We start from the raw sequence: 16643 nt of genomic DNA on the forward strand, positions 1-16643 counted from the left end.
TTTTATTATCATAGGCATAAACCACATGATTTGACAAATACATACGTTACGTTTTGTTGCTCTTGTGCCTCAGACTTATTCAGAATTAAATGAGTTAAAAAAAATTATGCCAAGTGCATAATTTTCCTTCACATTTATAATACAGCTTTTTCATAAAATGTAAATTGCATAACCTGTATACACATACACACAACCACACACACACACACACACACACACACACACTCCGCATTGTCCAATAATGTGCAGTAGTTTCTCACAGGCACAGTAGCAGCTGCAGTGTATTTTTTTTTTCCAGCCTGTTCATTGTCGGGAGCAGCCAACCAGTCAGTCACTGGGAGAAAAAGTAGGCTACCAGTGCTTTTGCAGTGGCATCTGATCCCGTCTTCATCACAACCAAAGCCCTTCTTCTGTAACGTGCTGGGGGGAAATGTCAGACCCAACAGAGGAACTCACCAACAAGCCCTTCGCGGCCCAGTTGTCCAAAGTTTACCTCAGCATCTTGGCACTGTTCTGCTTCAAGCTCTTTATCAAGATATCCCTCAACTTGCTGACATACTTCTACATTATCCGTGGGAACCGAAAAGAGGCTGCCAGGATATCAGCAGAGTTCTATGATTACGGTCAACAACACGGTGAGTACTTTGACAGACCATGAAATGCCTTGGTGAGCTGCTGTGTTATTATTACTCCTCTCCCAGTTGCTTCTCTGTTGCTATACATTGCATCATTTGGGGCATTCGTATTGGTATGTGAAAGTTAATTCAGTGTACAGTGTGACTACAGATAATGCAATTCAGTGTGTCTGACCTCATGTAGGTCTGTCAAGAAGTCATAGATAGAAAATATTGATATAAAAAAAGTGTGAAATCAGACTGAATTAAAGTACCCACCTCCTCCCATGCCCAGTGTAAACAAATTAGCTATAAATACTGTATTATTATCCAGTGAGTATAGGCCGTTAATGGCATTCACATTGGCTCCAGATGAACAGAGATTTGAATGATAATAATTGTACTCCTTAGTTTTCTTTAATTAGCCTAATAGCTGCTTATAAATCCTGGCTGTAAATGCAATATTAAGCAAGACACAGTAGGCTGATGGCTTTATTTCTCTTATGTATTAATAGAACAGGGTCATGGTATCTACCCCCCCCACCAACCCCACCCCCATCCTGCCCTAGTTTCCATTCTCAGCTATGCAGTCCAGCCCCCCCCCCACACACACACACACACCGCCCCCCCCTCACACACAGACAGACAGCATACAACCAAAACAACACTTCACATTCTCAGGGCCAGGCGGTTTGAAGACGGGAAGAAAGAGAGACACGACGACGACAACATAATCTGTAGCTATCATTCACGGGAATGTTTAATTCACAGTGGACTCACTCCATGGAATACTAATTAGCCAAGCTCAGGGTATTAGTCACGCTCCTGTAGATATGGTCTTCCTTGTTCTGAGAAATCTGTTTGATGTCTGTAGCTGAGTCTTTTATACCCGTACCTCAAATTAATGTCAGTCATTATTAAGGAAAATGGGCTGCGTGAATGAAATGGCATGAATTTAATAGAAAGTATGAGGTCGATGATTAGCCATAAATTACATGACTAAAATGGTGGAAAATGATGATGATGCTGTGTGGAACGCATCTGCCGTCATTCTGGACATTGACTCAGGTGTGCCTTGTGAGATTTATGACAAATTTAATAACATTTAATTAGACCTTATCTCTCAGTTGGCAGTAACAAATTTGTCACGTTTGTTTTAACCTGTTTGGAGTGTCAAAATGGATGGAGTGTACTGCATCAGGACAATTCAAGCAGGACAATTAACAAAAGTGAATCATGAAAAAGTGAAAATCTTGACCTATGTGGTAAACTTCACCCATCTGGAACCCTAAACAAGCTACAACAAATCATCAATACTATTTGCAAATACTTTTTGACTCAGGTCTTATTTGCATGCAGTTAACATGTGAATATGTTATACCACAAGTAGATTAATTGTTGAATTTTTGGAGGATGAGGGGTAAAACACACAAAACACGCAGGTAAAACACGCAAGAATCATGAGGGAGAGCTGTTTTCAGAATTGACAGAATTATAACAGTAAAGTAGGGATTTGATAAGACAAAAGTTATAACGGCAAAACAAGTCAAAGATGAGTCAAACATTATAAGGGATAAACAATAAATTGGGAGTAGTAAAGTGCAAGTAAAAGGATTTGATAAAGCACAAAAACTTTTCACTGGTACACTATGCTGAACTGCTGTTGTATTAAATGTTGTTAAATGTTCTATTATGCTCAGTTTGGCATGGTTAACAGTTAAAAAAAAGTAACTTTAACTATCTGTTGAGTCTGCGATTGACATTCTGCAACCATTCTCAGTTAAAAACGTTTGTTGTTACACTGTAAGGTTAAAAAAAACATTTAACCTTTTCTGCTCAGATTTATTTACCCAGAACTTCTCTATCATCCATGGCCATTCTAGTGATACACAAGTATATGTTGTATCTATTGCCTGTGCACTGTGGCTCTAATCCTTAGCATTATCTGCTTGTAATATTGGCAATCTAGGAATTAAAGCTCATTCTGCTGTTGCACTCATTGCAAGCTGCTGTGGATAAGATCCTCAGCTAAATGGCTAAAATAATGTAAATGTAAAAAAAGAAAGTAAAAGAAGTAAGTGCTGAATTGTTATTTCCACTGCAGGCTCCTGGGCGGACCGTTCACCCCTCCATGACGCGGCGTGTCAGGGCCGCCTCCTGGCCCTGAAGAACCTCATTTTACAGGTGAACACTATCCCTTTGTGAGGATCATGTGCATCACTTTATCCGTGACACATTTACCAAAACACAGGGTCTCATGTAACTATCCCTCGTGCAAGAAAACTAAGTTGAGTGCCTGTGTAGAATCCTGGTTCGGATGTTAGAGATAAGGGGGTTTGTGTGAAAGCAGGTTTGTCACTGGGGTTATCATATGGGAAATCACAGATGTTCCACTGAATTAGACACTGTATCTCCATTAGTTCTCAACACTAAATTCTGGCATCCCACAACCAACAGTAGTGTATTGATTACTTCATGCTCCTCTAAACATCAAACTATCTGTGTCTGGTTTGTTTCTGTCTCTAGGGCCACAATGTGAATGTTCTGACCATAGACCATGTGACCCCGCTCCATGAGGCCTGCTTGGGAAACCACGTTACCTGCGCCAGAGCTCTCATTGATGCAAGAGCAAATGTAAGTCACATATTGGCCACCTATTTTCAACTTTGACTCATATTGTTGCCCTATTGTAGAGGTGAAAGCTGATTTGCATGTGGGTTTACACTGAAGGATAGAAAAACAGGCTTGTGACTGAAATTTAAATCCTCAGACAGGCTGGGAAAATCTGGGAAGAGTTAGTGAATAAGTAACACTCTCCTCTCCTTCAGCAATTACTGCTGAGATATCCATGAGCAAGACACTATGCCCCTGCAACTATTCCCTCAGGCTGATGCTGTAAATAAGAATGCATTCTTAGTTAACTTGCCTGGTTAAACAAGGGCTAAAAAAAATACAATAAAAATGTGTCTGTGTTCAGGTCAATGCCTCTACTATTGATGGGGTCACTCCCCTGTTCAATGCCTGCACAGTGGGCAGTGTGGCATGCACAGAGCTCCTTTTGGAAAATGGAGCCAAACCCCAGACCCAGATGTACCACCCCTCACCCATCCATGAAGCCGCCAGCAAAGGTATATTTCCACAAAATATTGTGTGTATATATAGCAAAATGCATCTACTGATACCTCCGATAGTTTTTAATTGGAATTTTGTATACCATAAACCAATGGGCCAGCTGTATGATAAACAATGAGGGAAATACATTTGATAACATTTCTACATCCAAACAGTGTTATGTGACAGCGAGTTCTGGTAGTACTCGAAGGCAATTGTCAAAGCACAATAATAAGAAACACAATAGAAAATCTTAAAACTTAATAATGTTCTCTTGTTAATCTGTTCCAGCTGAATGAGACTAGACAGTCAAACAGCCGGAGGCTAACAATCCTGCATGCACCCTCACTTTGGAACAAGCTTCTTGACGATGTTAGAGAATCAGACATTGTCTGAGTATTTAAGTCCAGGCTCGAGACAATTAATTACTAGAGCTCACGCAATACTGATATTTTTAGACTGAAGTTGCCAATAGCTGGCATTCTGTGCCCATATTCAATATCTTCAAATTTGAACATTTTCCTGCCTAAAAAAAGCCTCTGAAACAGCATTTAGACCATCACGGGACACTAAAACTCCACTGAAACCCAAACTAATAAAATTCTTCTAGGTGGGTTAGCAGCTCCTTGATGCAGGGTGACCCACTGCACCTATTCAATGATAGGGGAAATTCTGGGATATAACAGGCCTTTAAATAAAGAAGTAATTTACAAAAACATGATTGAAAAATGAAATGAATAAATGAAATGTGCAAAGAAAACAAAATGTCATTGCCAGTTTAACAGACTGTTTTTATGTAACTCTGGTCAGGGAGGAACCTCCATCATATCGGCAGTGGACGGCATGACTGACCGATATCTGATATTTAATAAAAGGCAAATTTATCATATATCGCTCTAACCCTGCTAACTGCATACAGGTTACATTTTATGTTGGTTTTTATCTGTATTTATGTCTGTTGCTGCTCTGTAAAGCACTTGGTGATAAACCTGCATTGTGGAAAAACTGCTATAAATATAAATCTATAGCTGGCTCATTGAGTTAATTAACACTGCCATACAATGATAACTGTCTTCACCCTCCATTACTCCCAGGTCATAGCGGGTGTGTGGAGGCTCTGGTCACGTGGGGGGCCGATGTGGACATGGACATTCCTCACCTGGGCACAGCGCTCTATACGGCCTGCGTCTGCCAAGAGCTGGAGTGTGCCAGGAAACTCCTGAGGGAAGGTGAGCTCACAACACAGTGTGGATCTTTACATCTCCATTCAGACACAAACACGAATGAACACATGTACACACACACACACACACACAATCAAATCCACATATGCATGCACACAAGCACATGTACTCATCAGTGCTTCTCCCAGAATTGTATTCTTGGCAGGGTGGTCATGCCTCTGACGCACCATTTAGAGCATCATGGGACACTAAACTGAAACCCAGACCAATGAAATTCGTTTAGGTGGGTTAGCAGTTATTTAAAGGAAGAATCCACCCTAACACTTTAACACTGTTATATACCTTGCATTTCTGGGCCCATTTTTGTTGTTTGGTGGTGTATTTTTCTTATTTCCATAGATGAAAATGTAGATGATGTGACATGATGTTGAGACATTTTGAGCGCAGCTACAATGGAGTTTGATAGCAGAAAACATTTCAGCAATCTGAAACATCAACAGTAACAACAGCCACCTTTGATTGAAGGCAACAAGTTCATGTCTGTTCTTTGGGTGTTGTTGAAAGTCATTCTGGGAAATGTAGGAAATCACTAACTGAAGTAGAAGTAGATGAGGCAGGTTAAGGAAAATTGGGTACACCAAAAAAGTAAATGACGGCACTTCATCACAAAATAACTCCTGGAATGCACTGAACATCACAAATTGAAGAGACAGTGTATTTTTCCCTATATGACAGGGATTCACCAATCCTTCTCAATTGTAGTGGAAACTCTGGTATGCATAATGATCCCTAGATGAAGAAAAACAACACATCTAGCCACACCGTACTAACCAGGACTGACTGAACCTCGTCCATAATGAATAATACCAAGCTGTGCTGCATACAGGGGCAAATGTACAGAAAGGCAAATCCCTGGAGTCTCCCTTACATGCAGCTGCACAGAAAGACTGCACAGCTGTAGTGAAGCTGCTGCTGGACTTTGGTGCAGACATTAACGCCAGGAACCTGGAGTTTCAGAGGCCAGTAGAGGTGGCTCCAGCCAGCAGTCTAACAGAGGGCTTCCTACTGCTCTATGAAGGTACAAGCTGACCTGTAACTTATGTTTTGTATGCAAATGGCCCTTTGCTTGCACTTCTTTTTAACTGTCTAACTTTTTTATTGTGTCTTACTGTCTTGTGTGGATGATTGCGAGATTTTGAGATGCAAAGCAAATTTCTGCACAAACAGATATTAAATAATTATCTTAAAACAAATAAAAATAGTATAGGAGTGACTTTATAACCTACTACATGATTGTATCTTACAGTACTGTAAAGGTAGAGTTTTTCAGGCTTTTTTTTCTCCATCTTTTAGGCAATATCTTATATGTAATGATGTAGCGGTAAACAAAGTAAACTTTTCCACTGTGATTCACACCAAAGAAAACCACCTGCAGGTGTGACTGCACCCTAAGTCAAGGCTTTTGTTTTGGGAGCAGTCAATTAATTGACTCTGGGACCGCATAATACAAATTTTTCCCTCTCTCCTCGTTTTCACAGCGACACCCCGGCTGCTGAGCCAGCTGTGTCGGCAGTGCATCAGGAGCTGTGTCAGCCGTGACAGGCTCCACCTCCTCTCCCACCTCCCTCTGCCCAACGCGCTCAGGAACTACCTGCAGTACAGATGACAAGCAGAACAACTGAACCGTCTGCCTAGCTGGGACTTTCAGAAAAAAAAAAAAAAAGCCTTTAACACAAATGGCACCTGAACTCGGTGAACTCATCCTCCATTTATTTTTAGCTGCCCGTCGGTACAGCAGCGAAAGCGGTTAATTGAAATTAGTCACAGAGGAGCCGCTCAGTGGCCAACAGCACCAAACTGTGGCTGTGAATGTGTGTACCTGGATGAATGTGAAGCAGGGTGCTGCTGAAAAAGAGCATGCATGCTTAGTAAGCTTTCCCTGGATAAATAATAAAAAAAAAAAAATAAAAAAATAAAAAATTGTGATTTAGTTTTGCAATACTTAGATGATGCCTGCAAAGTTGCAATAGCTTCCAGAGGGTGATGCACTTTGAAAACCTTACACAAAATAAAACATGTGGCATAATTGCACAATATATGTTAACAATTATTCATAGTTTCGCATTTTGTACCTAATGTAGGCCTACTCTAAATTGTACACTAATAGATGATTAATAAAAGTTGTGAAACCTATTGCATTTCAAAATATGTTGCCTTTGTAAATGACTTATACTTGTGGGCTATATTGGTAATTAAACTGTTGGTGTAGGGGCGATTTTCTTATAGAATATAGTAGCAAAGCTTTGGGAAAAAAGATTTGTGTAAGGTGACAAATTTAAACCTGGATTACTAGTATTAAGGAGTGGATTGAAAAACCAGAAGGGAAATGTGAGTGTGAGGAGCAGCAAGAATTTATCCCCCCCCCCAAAAAAAAAAAAACCTACTAGAAATAAGTGTTTGTACGACTAAAATGAATTTCTTGAATTTCCTATACAAAACTCGCTATTACTGTTACCACCTGTTGAGGGCAGCAGCGGTCCATCGATGTGTTTATGCTACCGCAAAACCAGGAAGAAGAAGAAGACGAACTGTTGGTTGCCATGGAACTGTAAACAAAAAGCTGTCAAATGGTGGTTGTTAGGTAACGCAGCTCGGAAACTATTATTGAAATTATTAGATTTGCAAAAAAAACTTGCATTTCCATTGATTTAAATATTTTGGAAAACGAAAGTGGTACGGTTCACTCGGCCTATATAAGTTAGTTTTGGGAATCAACCGAATCAACGTAATGTTATGTAACGGTAGAAACGTCACAGGTTTGTAGGCTCACAGCAGCATGGCTTATGCACAGCCTCCCAAAAAGACAGGACTGCCAAGAGAAGTTGTGAAGTGGCTGCAGAGCCTCGACTTGTCATTTCCTCCAAAGAATGCGCGCAGGTAGAAACCGTTGTGCTGTCAAAACACCCAGACCTCAGTCGTTAGGCATTTACACTTAAACTTGATCTTAGATCACTAAAATACAAGTAATTGGCCTGGAACAGAAACTCTCGACATCATGTTATTATATTGCTTGCTAGGGTAACTAATAGTGTATTTTAATTTATGCCACACAGCAGACTAATCACTTTGCCTGACACTTTGATTCATCTCTCCTCACTTCATTACTGAGTCTGAAGCCATCATCCTGAGGTAGTTCTCCAATGCTGCCAAGGCAGAGGGAGTTGCTCAAAGTGAATTTCACAGCCCTAGAATCTGTTTTAGTCTATCAGTTATCCCAACTGTTTATTTCCAGAGATTTTTCCAACGGATACCTCGTGGCAGAGATGTTTTCTCGGCATTATCCTGAAGACTTTCCAATGCATTCATATGACAGAGGGACATCACTGTCTGCCAAGCAGGGGAACTGGAGCCAGATAGAGCGGGTAAGAGGCCAAGGTCTAAACATATAATGAGCCTGTAAGAAATGCCACTTTATTCATTTGGCCTGTGGTTTAAATGCTTTTTCAAGGCACCACATTTCCATGGTAATAGTGTCTCATCGCCTTCAATTGGTGTTGCAGACTATCGTGTTTGCTCATCTCACAAAAATGAGCCTATTTTTGGAACCAAAATGTTGTGATTAGTTCATTCAGCCTACAGCACACTGCAGGGAAATGCTTAAATATCAATTTTTCCACAATAATTTAGGTATCCAGGAACCATTTAAATATTTTTATGACCTACTTTTGGGATCCGAGGCAGGAGGTTGTTTCCTTTTTTGAGTCAGCTATTTATTGAAAATGTTAATTCCCCAGTTTTTGCAGAAGCAGAAGCTTCACCTGATGAAGGAGGCCATCGATGGAACCATCCACTGTAAACCAGGAGCAGCTGAGCTACTGGTGCAGGAGGTTTATACCATTTTAACCAAGCAGAGGTGAGGTTGATTGGGAGCAGGGCAGGAAACTAACACAGTTGCAGGGAGATTACAAAATCTACCAGCTGCTTTCACTCTTTTACCAAACAAATCTGATGTTTAGAATAGAATATGACCTCCTTACCTGCACAGTATTTTTGGGGTTTTTACATTATGTTTATGTTTACAGTTCAGTTTGGTATGGGCACAGTAGAAATGTGCTAGTAAGGTGCACAAGCAGGTGTGATACTACCTCACTTTCAAACACAGCAAATATTTCGGTGTTAAGTGTTTGTCTTTCACTGACAATTATTTGGATATGACAGGTGTTGCTTGGAGAGTTGCTTGTTAGTCATAGAGCTGATATGGCTGTGGGGGCGAGTGTTCAAAACTACCCAACAGTCTCAAATTAACTCTGATGGGTGTAGGCTCATATAAACACTGGCATAGTGTTGATTTTGCTTTGAAGGATCCTTGTGGGGGGTGTTGTCATTACATTGATGACATGCACGCAATGTACATAACCACCCAGTATTCCCATGGAAAATACAAGGGTGCTGACACTATATAACCACTGCCATAACCATATCAGAGACAGGACATGTAAAGACCTGTACAATGGAAAAACCCTGTCGGTGCTCTGCCAACATGCTTCTAGTGCACCTGAACCAAACTAGACTGTGCAAACACAATGGAAAAACATGCCAGTATTGGTACTATGGTTGAATGATATGGTTGAAATCAATACCACAATAATCATGAGGATTTTTTTCAATATTAATATCACAATATGGCTCATGTATGCAAAATCATATGTTAAATAGCCTAAATCAAATTAATGTTCATCCCATTGAACCAAATGGAGCAAAACTAAAATTTGCAGGTGTTTTTCAATAAAATTTGCTAGTTATCATGAATTTAGACAATAGAATTGTCTGTCACAGTATTACAAAATCACCACGATATGATTCCACTGAAAGACGATCAATGATAACATTGAATTATTGCCCAGCCCTAATTGGTACACGGTTCACAGTGCAAAAACCATATCAGAATAGATAGGTCTGATCTTTATGAGTCTCCATTTTTAGCATCAAAGGTGTCCGGGACCCAGGGTTGGACTTCACTGACCAGGAGTACCAGGAGCAGCTGCCCACAGTGGCGCGCTCCACAGCCTCCAAGGCCATCAAGAACAACCTGAAGATAACTGAGATCATGGCCGAGCCCAACATCAGCACCAACCAGAGGAAGGCAGAAGCCATCATCCACAGACACCTGGAGCAGAAGGCCACAGAGAGGGTTCACAACCCCGGTGAGTCACCCAGGGGTGATAGAGACGCAGAGTCTGTTGTGGGGTTACGATTTATCTGCATATGCTATTTGGGGGATCCAAAGCACCTATCCAGTTGAACCCCTGCTCTACCCATTGATAAACACAGAGCCACAGGGCTAATATTTTGATTAGAGATGGTGGATTTGAGAAAAATTAAATAAGGCCTTAAACATATTCGAAAATGAATGGATGGGGTTGAAAGTACTCAGCTCTCTGGATCAGCGCTTCCCATTCTGAAGAAAACCCTGTGATGGAGATTTGCAGTCAGGAAGTAAAAAATTAGTCTGTATGATGTATAATTCTGACCAGTGATCTGTCTTACCCCAAAACTTCCCCATTTTGAGCCCTGAAATTTCATCAAACAGGACCTTGAAAGTCACTGAAAAGCCCTTGAATTTGATGTCCAAGAGAGTGTGGGAACCCTGTTTAACAATTCACAATAAGTCACATTTCTTTGAATGTGACAGAATCTGGCTGATTTGGATCTTTCCAATGACAGTTTCTTTGGTTGGGTGACAGGACGTTTCAAAGTGAAGCCCCCCCTGGGTCAGCTGGCAGCCAGAAGGCCCCTGGTGTCCTGCCAGGGTGACGAGTGCTCCGAGAGCCCTGCATCTGCAGGCACTGCATCAAGTAAGTTCTGTATCTCAGATGATTTCTCAACAAGGATCAACAAGGAATACTGATTCTGTTGCTGCTGTGTGCTCAAATGCGTCATTTGAGTGCTGCAGACTTCCATGGAAATTTAAATGGCTTTGCCAAATAGTAATAGTAAACGTAGCGCAAGTGTGTAAGTGCTATGCGTCATATTCTCTTTGAAGAATCAACTTTAGAGAACATAGTCTGATGGTGGATAATCATCAGTTGCTTGCTTTGAAACTGTTTTGACAAATAACATTAGTGAACACAATGCATCTGTATCCAGCACATCAAGAAAGCTCCATATGTCATATTTCTTCTCAGAAAGAAACAGCTTTATAACACTGATACTGGAGACGCTGTGTGCCAAAATGAGCTCAACAGGAGATACTGGCTTCAATAATAACTTGATGCTCTTGTTTACATTTTACAGTTTAGTGGGAGGGGAAAAGGTTAGATAAAGTGAGAAAAGATTTAGATTTCTCTCATGTCCTTAGATGTACTGCCCTATGTGAGGCAGTGTGTGTGTGTGTGTGTGTGTGTGTGTGTGTGTTTGGGGGGGGGTCTTACTTTTAAGAAAAATTTCTGATGTCGAAAAACACTCAAAGAACAAGAATACAAAGAAGCTATTCAATTGTAGTTACAAGAGTAATTATAATGTGTTAGTTCCACCCTTGGTGCCTCTTCTGTGTTACACTTTCCTTGTAAATGCAGTTGCACTTACCGCTGTATTTGCCATTGTCTGCCACTCTAGAGCTGTGCCTGCCATCTTTACAGAGTGGAGCTACTGTTTCCTTTAAGGAGATCAAGGTGCGCCAGCCTGCCAGACGCTCCCTGGTTAACTATTAAAGAGACTGAAGGGACCTGTCCTCTGCTGTTGTATGGTGTGTGTCACTTTATGTCTATAATCTTTAATGCCTTTCATGCATTAAAGCATTTTTTTTTAATAAAATGCTTTGAAGTATGACTTGCTTTGAAAGAAGGGATGACATTACTATTTGTTATTATGGCTTAGGTCATGTTTCAGTGCCTCAACCATTTGCACTTGTATCCGTTTACACCAGGAGGTGGCAGCATTGAATCTGATTTGCAATTGCAGAGACAGCAGGCTGAGAATCAAGATGATCTGCTCAGTGTTTTCTGAGATAAAAATCCACCAAATTGTAGCTATACCTTTGACAAATGGAAGGGAAATTAGACCTGTATACCCAGCATACAAATATTGACTGACTTTTCTCATCATGTTTGCATTGTTCATTGTGCTGAGTGCTTCAGCTGCTATTCAGAATGACTACACCCATTTCTGAATCCATGGCTACCTTCCTTTGCCTCACTAGGGCTATAGTCAGACTCTTATCTCCATCTGCATACAGGGTCTTGGCATTGTGAAAAATTAGCACCAGCTATGCTGTGGCTCATAAGGCTGTCTGCTCCATTAGCCAGTTTGGCAGGTAACCAGCCAGCATTTGATTTATGATTCTGAGATTTGGCTTGTAAAGTAGTAAATTAGGCCGCTGGATTTTGTGAATTACCAGTCACTGTGATGTGCAAACATTAAAGTTATTTCCTGTCCCGTTTCTTGGTAAATGTCTTGTTACGTTCCAACATGAGACAGCCACTATATGATAAATGTGACACCTGCTCTTACAAAAGCCAAACCAAACTTAACAGTAGTTAGTAGTCATTGGTAGATCCTGGATCCTCTATATTTTAGAGATATTGAATGATGAATCCCGAAAATGAATGTACAGTTTTGGGAATGCACTCTTTTAATTTACCCACACTAGCCTCCAATCTGAATTCCATCTTGGTCTTGTCTTTCATAGCTGTTGATGACAGAAGGGAACAAATATTTTTTTCTGTTTTTCTGTGAAGTTCTCAATAAAACTTTGCCTGTGGGAACATGAATCAAATGTGCTGATATTCCATTTTCTTGGTTGCCTTTTGTCCTAAAAGATGATACACAGGGGTCATGTGCACACACACACACACACACACACACACACACACCAGCTGTATTAACGTCACCACTCCAACTTACAGTCTAACAGCTGCAGAAACATATTACTCGTTTTGTGGTACTGACTCAGCTGATTCTGTCATCATTTAGCATTTATAGACTTGTCTGATGATGATGTAAAAGGAAATACTGCAAATGATTTACATTATGTCATCAAGACAGGATGCTGCAGGTGCTATATTAAACATTTTCTCTGTGTTACCAATTAACCAAATGTAGATGATGAAGATCTATGCAATTTGCAAAGTAAATGATAATGTCCTCATTTTTACATACCTAGTTGGAATACATTAGTTAGATTTTTCCAGTGACAAGGCCATTCACATTCACTTAGATCAGGACTGCTCTGTCGGCCCTAAATCTTTCAGCACCCCTGGTTGCTCAATGTACAATTGAGCTGTGAACCTAGTGAAAAACGGATGACAGGATGATAAGTGTTTCTGGCTGCCTGCCCAGCTTCTCATGTGGTCCAAGAGGCTGTGATTTCAACAGAGAGATAGGACAATGCTGTAATGATATGATCTCCAAAGTCTCAATAGAGTATTAGACAAAGATGATCTTCAGATTACTGCTACTGTAGTGCTTCACTGGAGTTTGACTCTTAAAGTGTTCTGGAGTGTGTCCAATAGCCCTACAGAACAGCAGCATATGGGTCAACCATGTAATGAATGAAATGGTTAATGAATCAAATGTAATGCAATAGCTATTCCTAAGAAGTATGCAAGCAAAGGTTGTTGAATTTTGAAGGGTATGACTTTTATGTCATATCGCATTCATGCAAAAGTATAGCCTCAAAATAGCCCACAAGGAGAATGTTAATAGAGCAGATTCATTTATTTACTTTTTATTCATTTATTCTCAGAAGTTGATGTAATGATATTCAAAACACGAAACTTCATTAAAAACTTCTAGATGCTAGGAAAGTACCAGTTCTACTCCGTACTCAGTTCTAGTTTTGCAAAAGTGTCAACTAAAGATGCAGGTTGCTTACATTTCTATTAAAAGTACTGTTCAATTTTTTTGCAACCAATCATTCTGTTAGAGTAGATGTCAGTGGATATTTAATATTTGAACCAAACTATTTAACCGAACAGCAGATTTCTAAACAGCTCCCCCTTTCAAGGAAAAAAAAACAAAAAACAAGATATTTCTTTGTTTCTCTCAAAGCCACCTATGTTGTTGCCATGGTAGTGAGCGGCTAGTGAAGCCTCTGTCCCTGCTTCCCTCAGTGGTGCTGTAAAATGTGACCTCCTTAATCTTTCAGTGTCTCTTGATTTCCCTCAGCTTGACTGGGCGTGACACACATCGGCACTTAAGACGAAGAGCACTGTCGCCTGCCGATTTTTGCAGTCGCTGGGTGATAAGTATTGGAATTTTGGATTTTTTGGTCAACAGGAAGTTGTTCGTGCAAATGCATGGAAATGTGTCATATGGAGTAGCATGGAGGGCTTCTCAGTCTTTTTTTTAAGAATGTTCTCCACTGCGTTATACATGATAATCATGATTAGCGTTAGAATTGGGTGTGTGGATTTCAATGAAATCCGATGCCTATGTAAATTTGGAATACAAAAAGAACCGGCTAGGGTTACAGGGGTGATGTTTTTATTTATTCCATATCTACTCGCCGCTCCTATCGAACAGTATCTGGGGGCTGGTTGCTATGGCAACTAGCGAGCCCATACTGGAGAGCGACCAGGAGACATTAATAAGCTTACTGTGAGCTTCTTTGGCTCCTTCTGTTGGTCATGAGCACAGGCGCTGGCTGTAGGATTTCATGCTGAACATGCATGCACACGCACAGACGCACACACACACACGTACACACATTCACGTGCAGACACACACACACACGCACGTACATCCATGCACAAAACGCAGACAGCAGTTGACATAGCCACACACACAAATACACAAAACATATTAGTTTATGCATATACATTCACGCTACATTCACGCTCCAAAATCACCCCAAACACACAGACACTCTTACGCATCATTTCTGATGAAGATGGGAGGTGCCAGACAACTGATGTTAGAAACCCACGATGCCTAGATGCCCTATGAGAGTGTTCCACCATCTGCCGCTTTTTCCCCTCTATCATGGGTACCCAGAGTGTGAAGGGAGCTCTGGTGGGGAGGGGAGGCGGGCGGGGGGTTTCAACGCCTTGTTGGAAGCACAGACAGGAACACGACTAGCCAGGGGGGTATTGTGAGGCTTTGTAAGCTAAGGATTCCCCTAGAAAAAAAGCCCTCCCCCAATCGCTAACAGCAAATCTCCCACCCCCATTAACAAAGCCATGGTAAGCTAGTGTGTGGCCATGTTATCCAGGCCAAGGGTGGGGCGCTTTGTGTATGTGCATGTGTGTTTGTGCACGCGCACAAATGTGTGAAAAGTCATGTGCATAACAGATTCTAATACTGATGTCTATTTATTCAGTAACCACTAATGAACTGCTTTTATTTATTTGCATATTTTCAATTTAGTTGAACATGCATTAGTAACAAGCCACTAGCCTCTGTTGATGTAAACTCTTTAAATCCCAGGAGACTGAAGCAAATTAATTGCAAATTAATCTTTTTTTTTTCCTGTGCCACATGCAAACAATACCACTTAAACAAATATGAAAAAGTTATTAATTAGATTGGAACACAATTCAGCCTTCACTGAGAGGTGTCATATTTAGAGACTCCATGCTGTGTTTCATAAAACATTTGTAAGGCATGTAGGATTTTAAAGGGCAAATAGGGAAATAAAGCTCAAAATTAAAGACTTCACTGTTATGTATAAATCAAGAATTTAGCGCTGAAATGTTCAACCAAATTTTATAGACAGCACTGAGAAAACACAGTGGGCTGGTAATTAAATCGCTAATTGGTAATTAATGATAACTGGAAATTAAATTTGCCTGTTAACACGTCAGAAATGTCCTTATCAGTACTGCTACAATGGTTAACCCCATAACTCATGTTAAAGACGGTACAGCAAGGCAGAGTGTGTTTGAGGCCCCTTTTATTTTCACTACAGCTAAGGTGTTAAATATAGCATAACACTGGGAAAAGAAATGTGTTTCTGTGTACTTCTAAGGGTACATTCATACCAAGCATGTTTGGAGCAGTTTATTGAAACTCTGGAGCGTTTGGAGACGCCTGAATATGTGGGTCTCTGCCCCCCAAGAGCCTTAGGACTAAGAACGCAATACGGACCAACTACAGGAAACGACCCCAAGACGCAAGGTTTTATGGGTATAAGGAGGCACATGTTGACATCTGATAGGCAGCAGTTCCTCATGTCTGGAAAGCCTAGCATGACAAAATGAACTGAGGGAAATGATGCTGATCCTGGTGCTCAAATTCAGCTATTTCTTAGAAGCTGAATTACTGCCTAGAGCACAGAGCAGAGTCCACCATGCTTGGCAAAATTTACAGCAACTGGAATGGGATTTGTTTTGACCCCCTACCACCACCGCCGCTAAAATCTCTAACCTTGTGGGATTACAGGTTACCAAGACTCTGTACAATAAACAAGCTACTTGTTAGTCCATGTGACTTTTGTGTACAAGCCCTGGTTTGCTTGCAGCGCCGCAGTGTGAACCTAAACAAACAAAATGCAAGTTAATTTCCAACATGGCTCAGACCAAAGACAGTGAACTGTAGGTGTGATTGAACCCTTACAGCCAATCTTTTTCACTGCATGCCCACATAAGAACCTCCTTATACACTGCTGGACTCTTCTTCTTGTTATTTTCAATGGGAAGGACGTGATCTTACATGTTCCCAACAGTCCTGCGAGTGTTTTGTAGCGTGTAGAACAACAAGCACTAGAAGTAAAAAATGTGTAAGCTTTTGGCAAAAG

General features: G+C 40.8%; 2 protein-coding genes across 2 annotated transcripts; both read left to right on the forward strand.

Annotated features, from left to right (window-relative positions):
* The first annotated feature begins 430 nt into the window (after nucleotides 1–430).
* asb5a (ankyrin repeat and SOCS box containing 5a) lies at nucleotides 431–6575 on the forward strand. Its single transcript, XM_071535257.1, has 7 exons — nucleotides 431–635; nucleotides 2719–2798; nucleotides 3141–3248; nucleotides 3592–3742; nucleotides 4820–4954; nucleotides 5796–5987; nucleotides 6448–6575. The coding sequence occupies exons 1-7, from the start codon at nucleotides 431–433 to the stop codon at nucleotides 6573–6575; spliced, it is 999 nt and encodes a 332-aa protein (XP_071391358.1).
* A 1170-nt stretch (nucleotides 6576–7745) lies between these two features.
* spata4 (spermatogenesis associated 4) lies at nucleotides 7746–11619 on the forward strand. The gene is made up of 6 exons (XM_071535387.1): nucleotides 7746–7846; nucleotides 8202–8331; nucleotides 8704–8822; nucleotides 9893–10113; nucleotides 10654–10764; nucleotides 11525–11619. The coding sequence occupies exons 1-6, from the start codon at nucleotides 7746–7748 to the stop codon at nucleotides 11617–11619; spliced, it is 777 nt and encodes a 258-aa protein (XP_071391488.1).
* The last annotated feature ends 5024 nt before the right edge of the window (nucleotides 11620–16643 follow it).

This window comes from Centroberyx affinis, unplaced genomic scaffold (genome assembly GCF_046629955.1).
Source record: "Centroberyx affinis isolate AG114_WGS23_722 - 3 ecotype Tasmania unplaced genomic scaffold, CSIRO-AGI_Caff_v1 ptg000175l_1, whole genome shotgun sequence".
NCBI classification, from domain to species: domain Eukaryota; kingdom Metazoa; phylum Chordata; class Actinopteri; order Beryciformes; family Berycidae; genus Centroberyx; species Centroberyx affinis.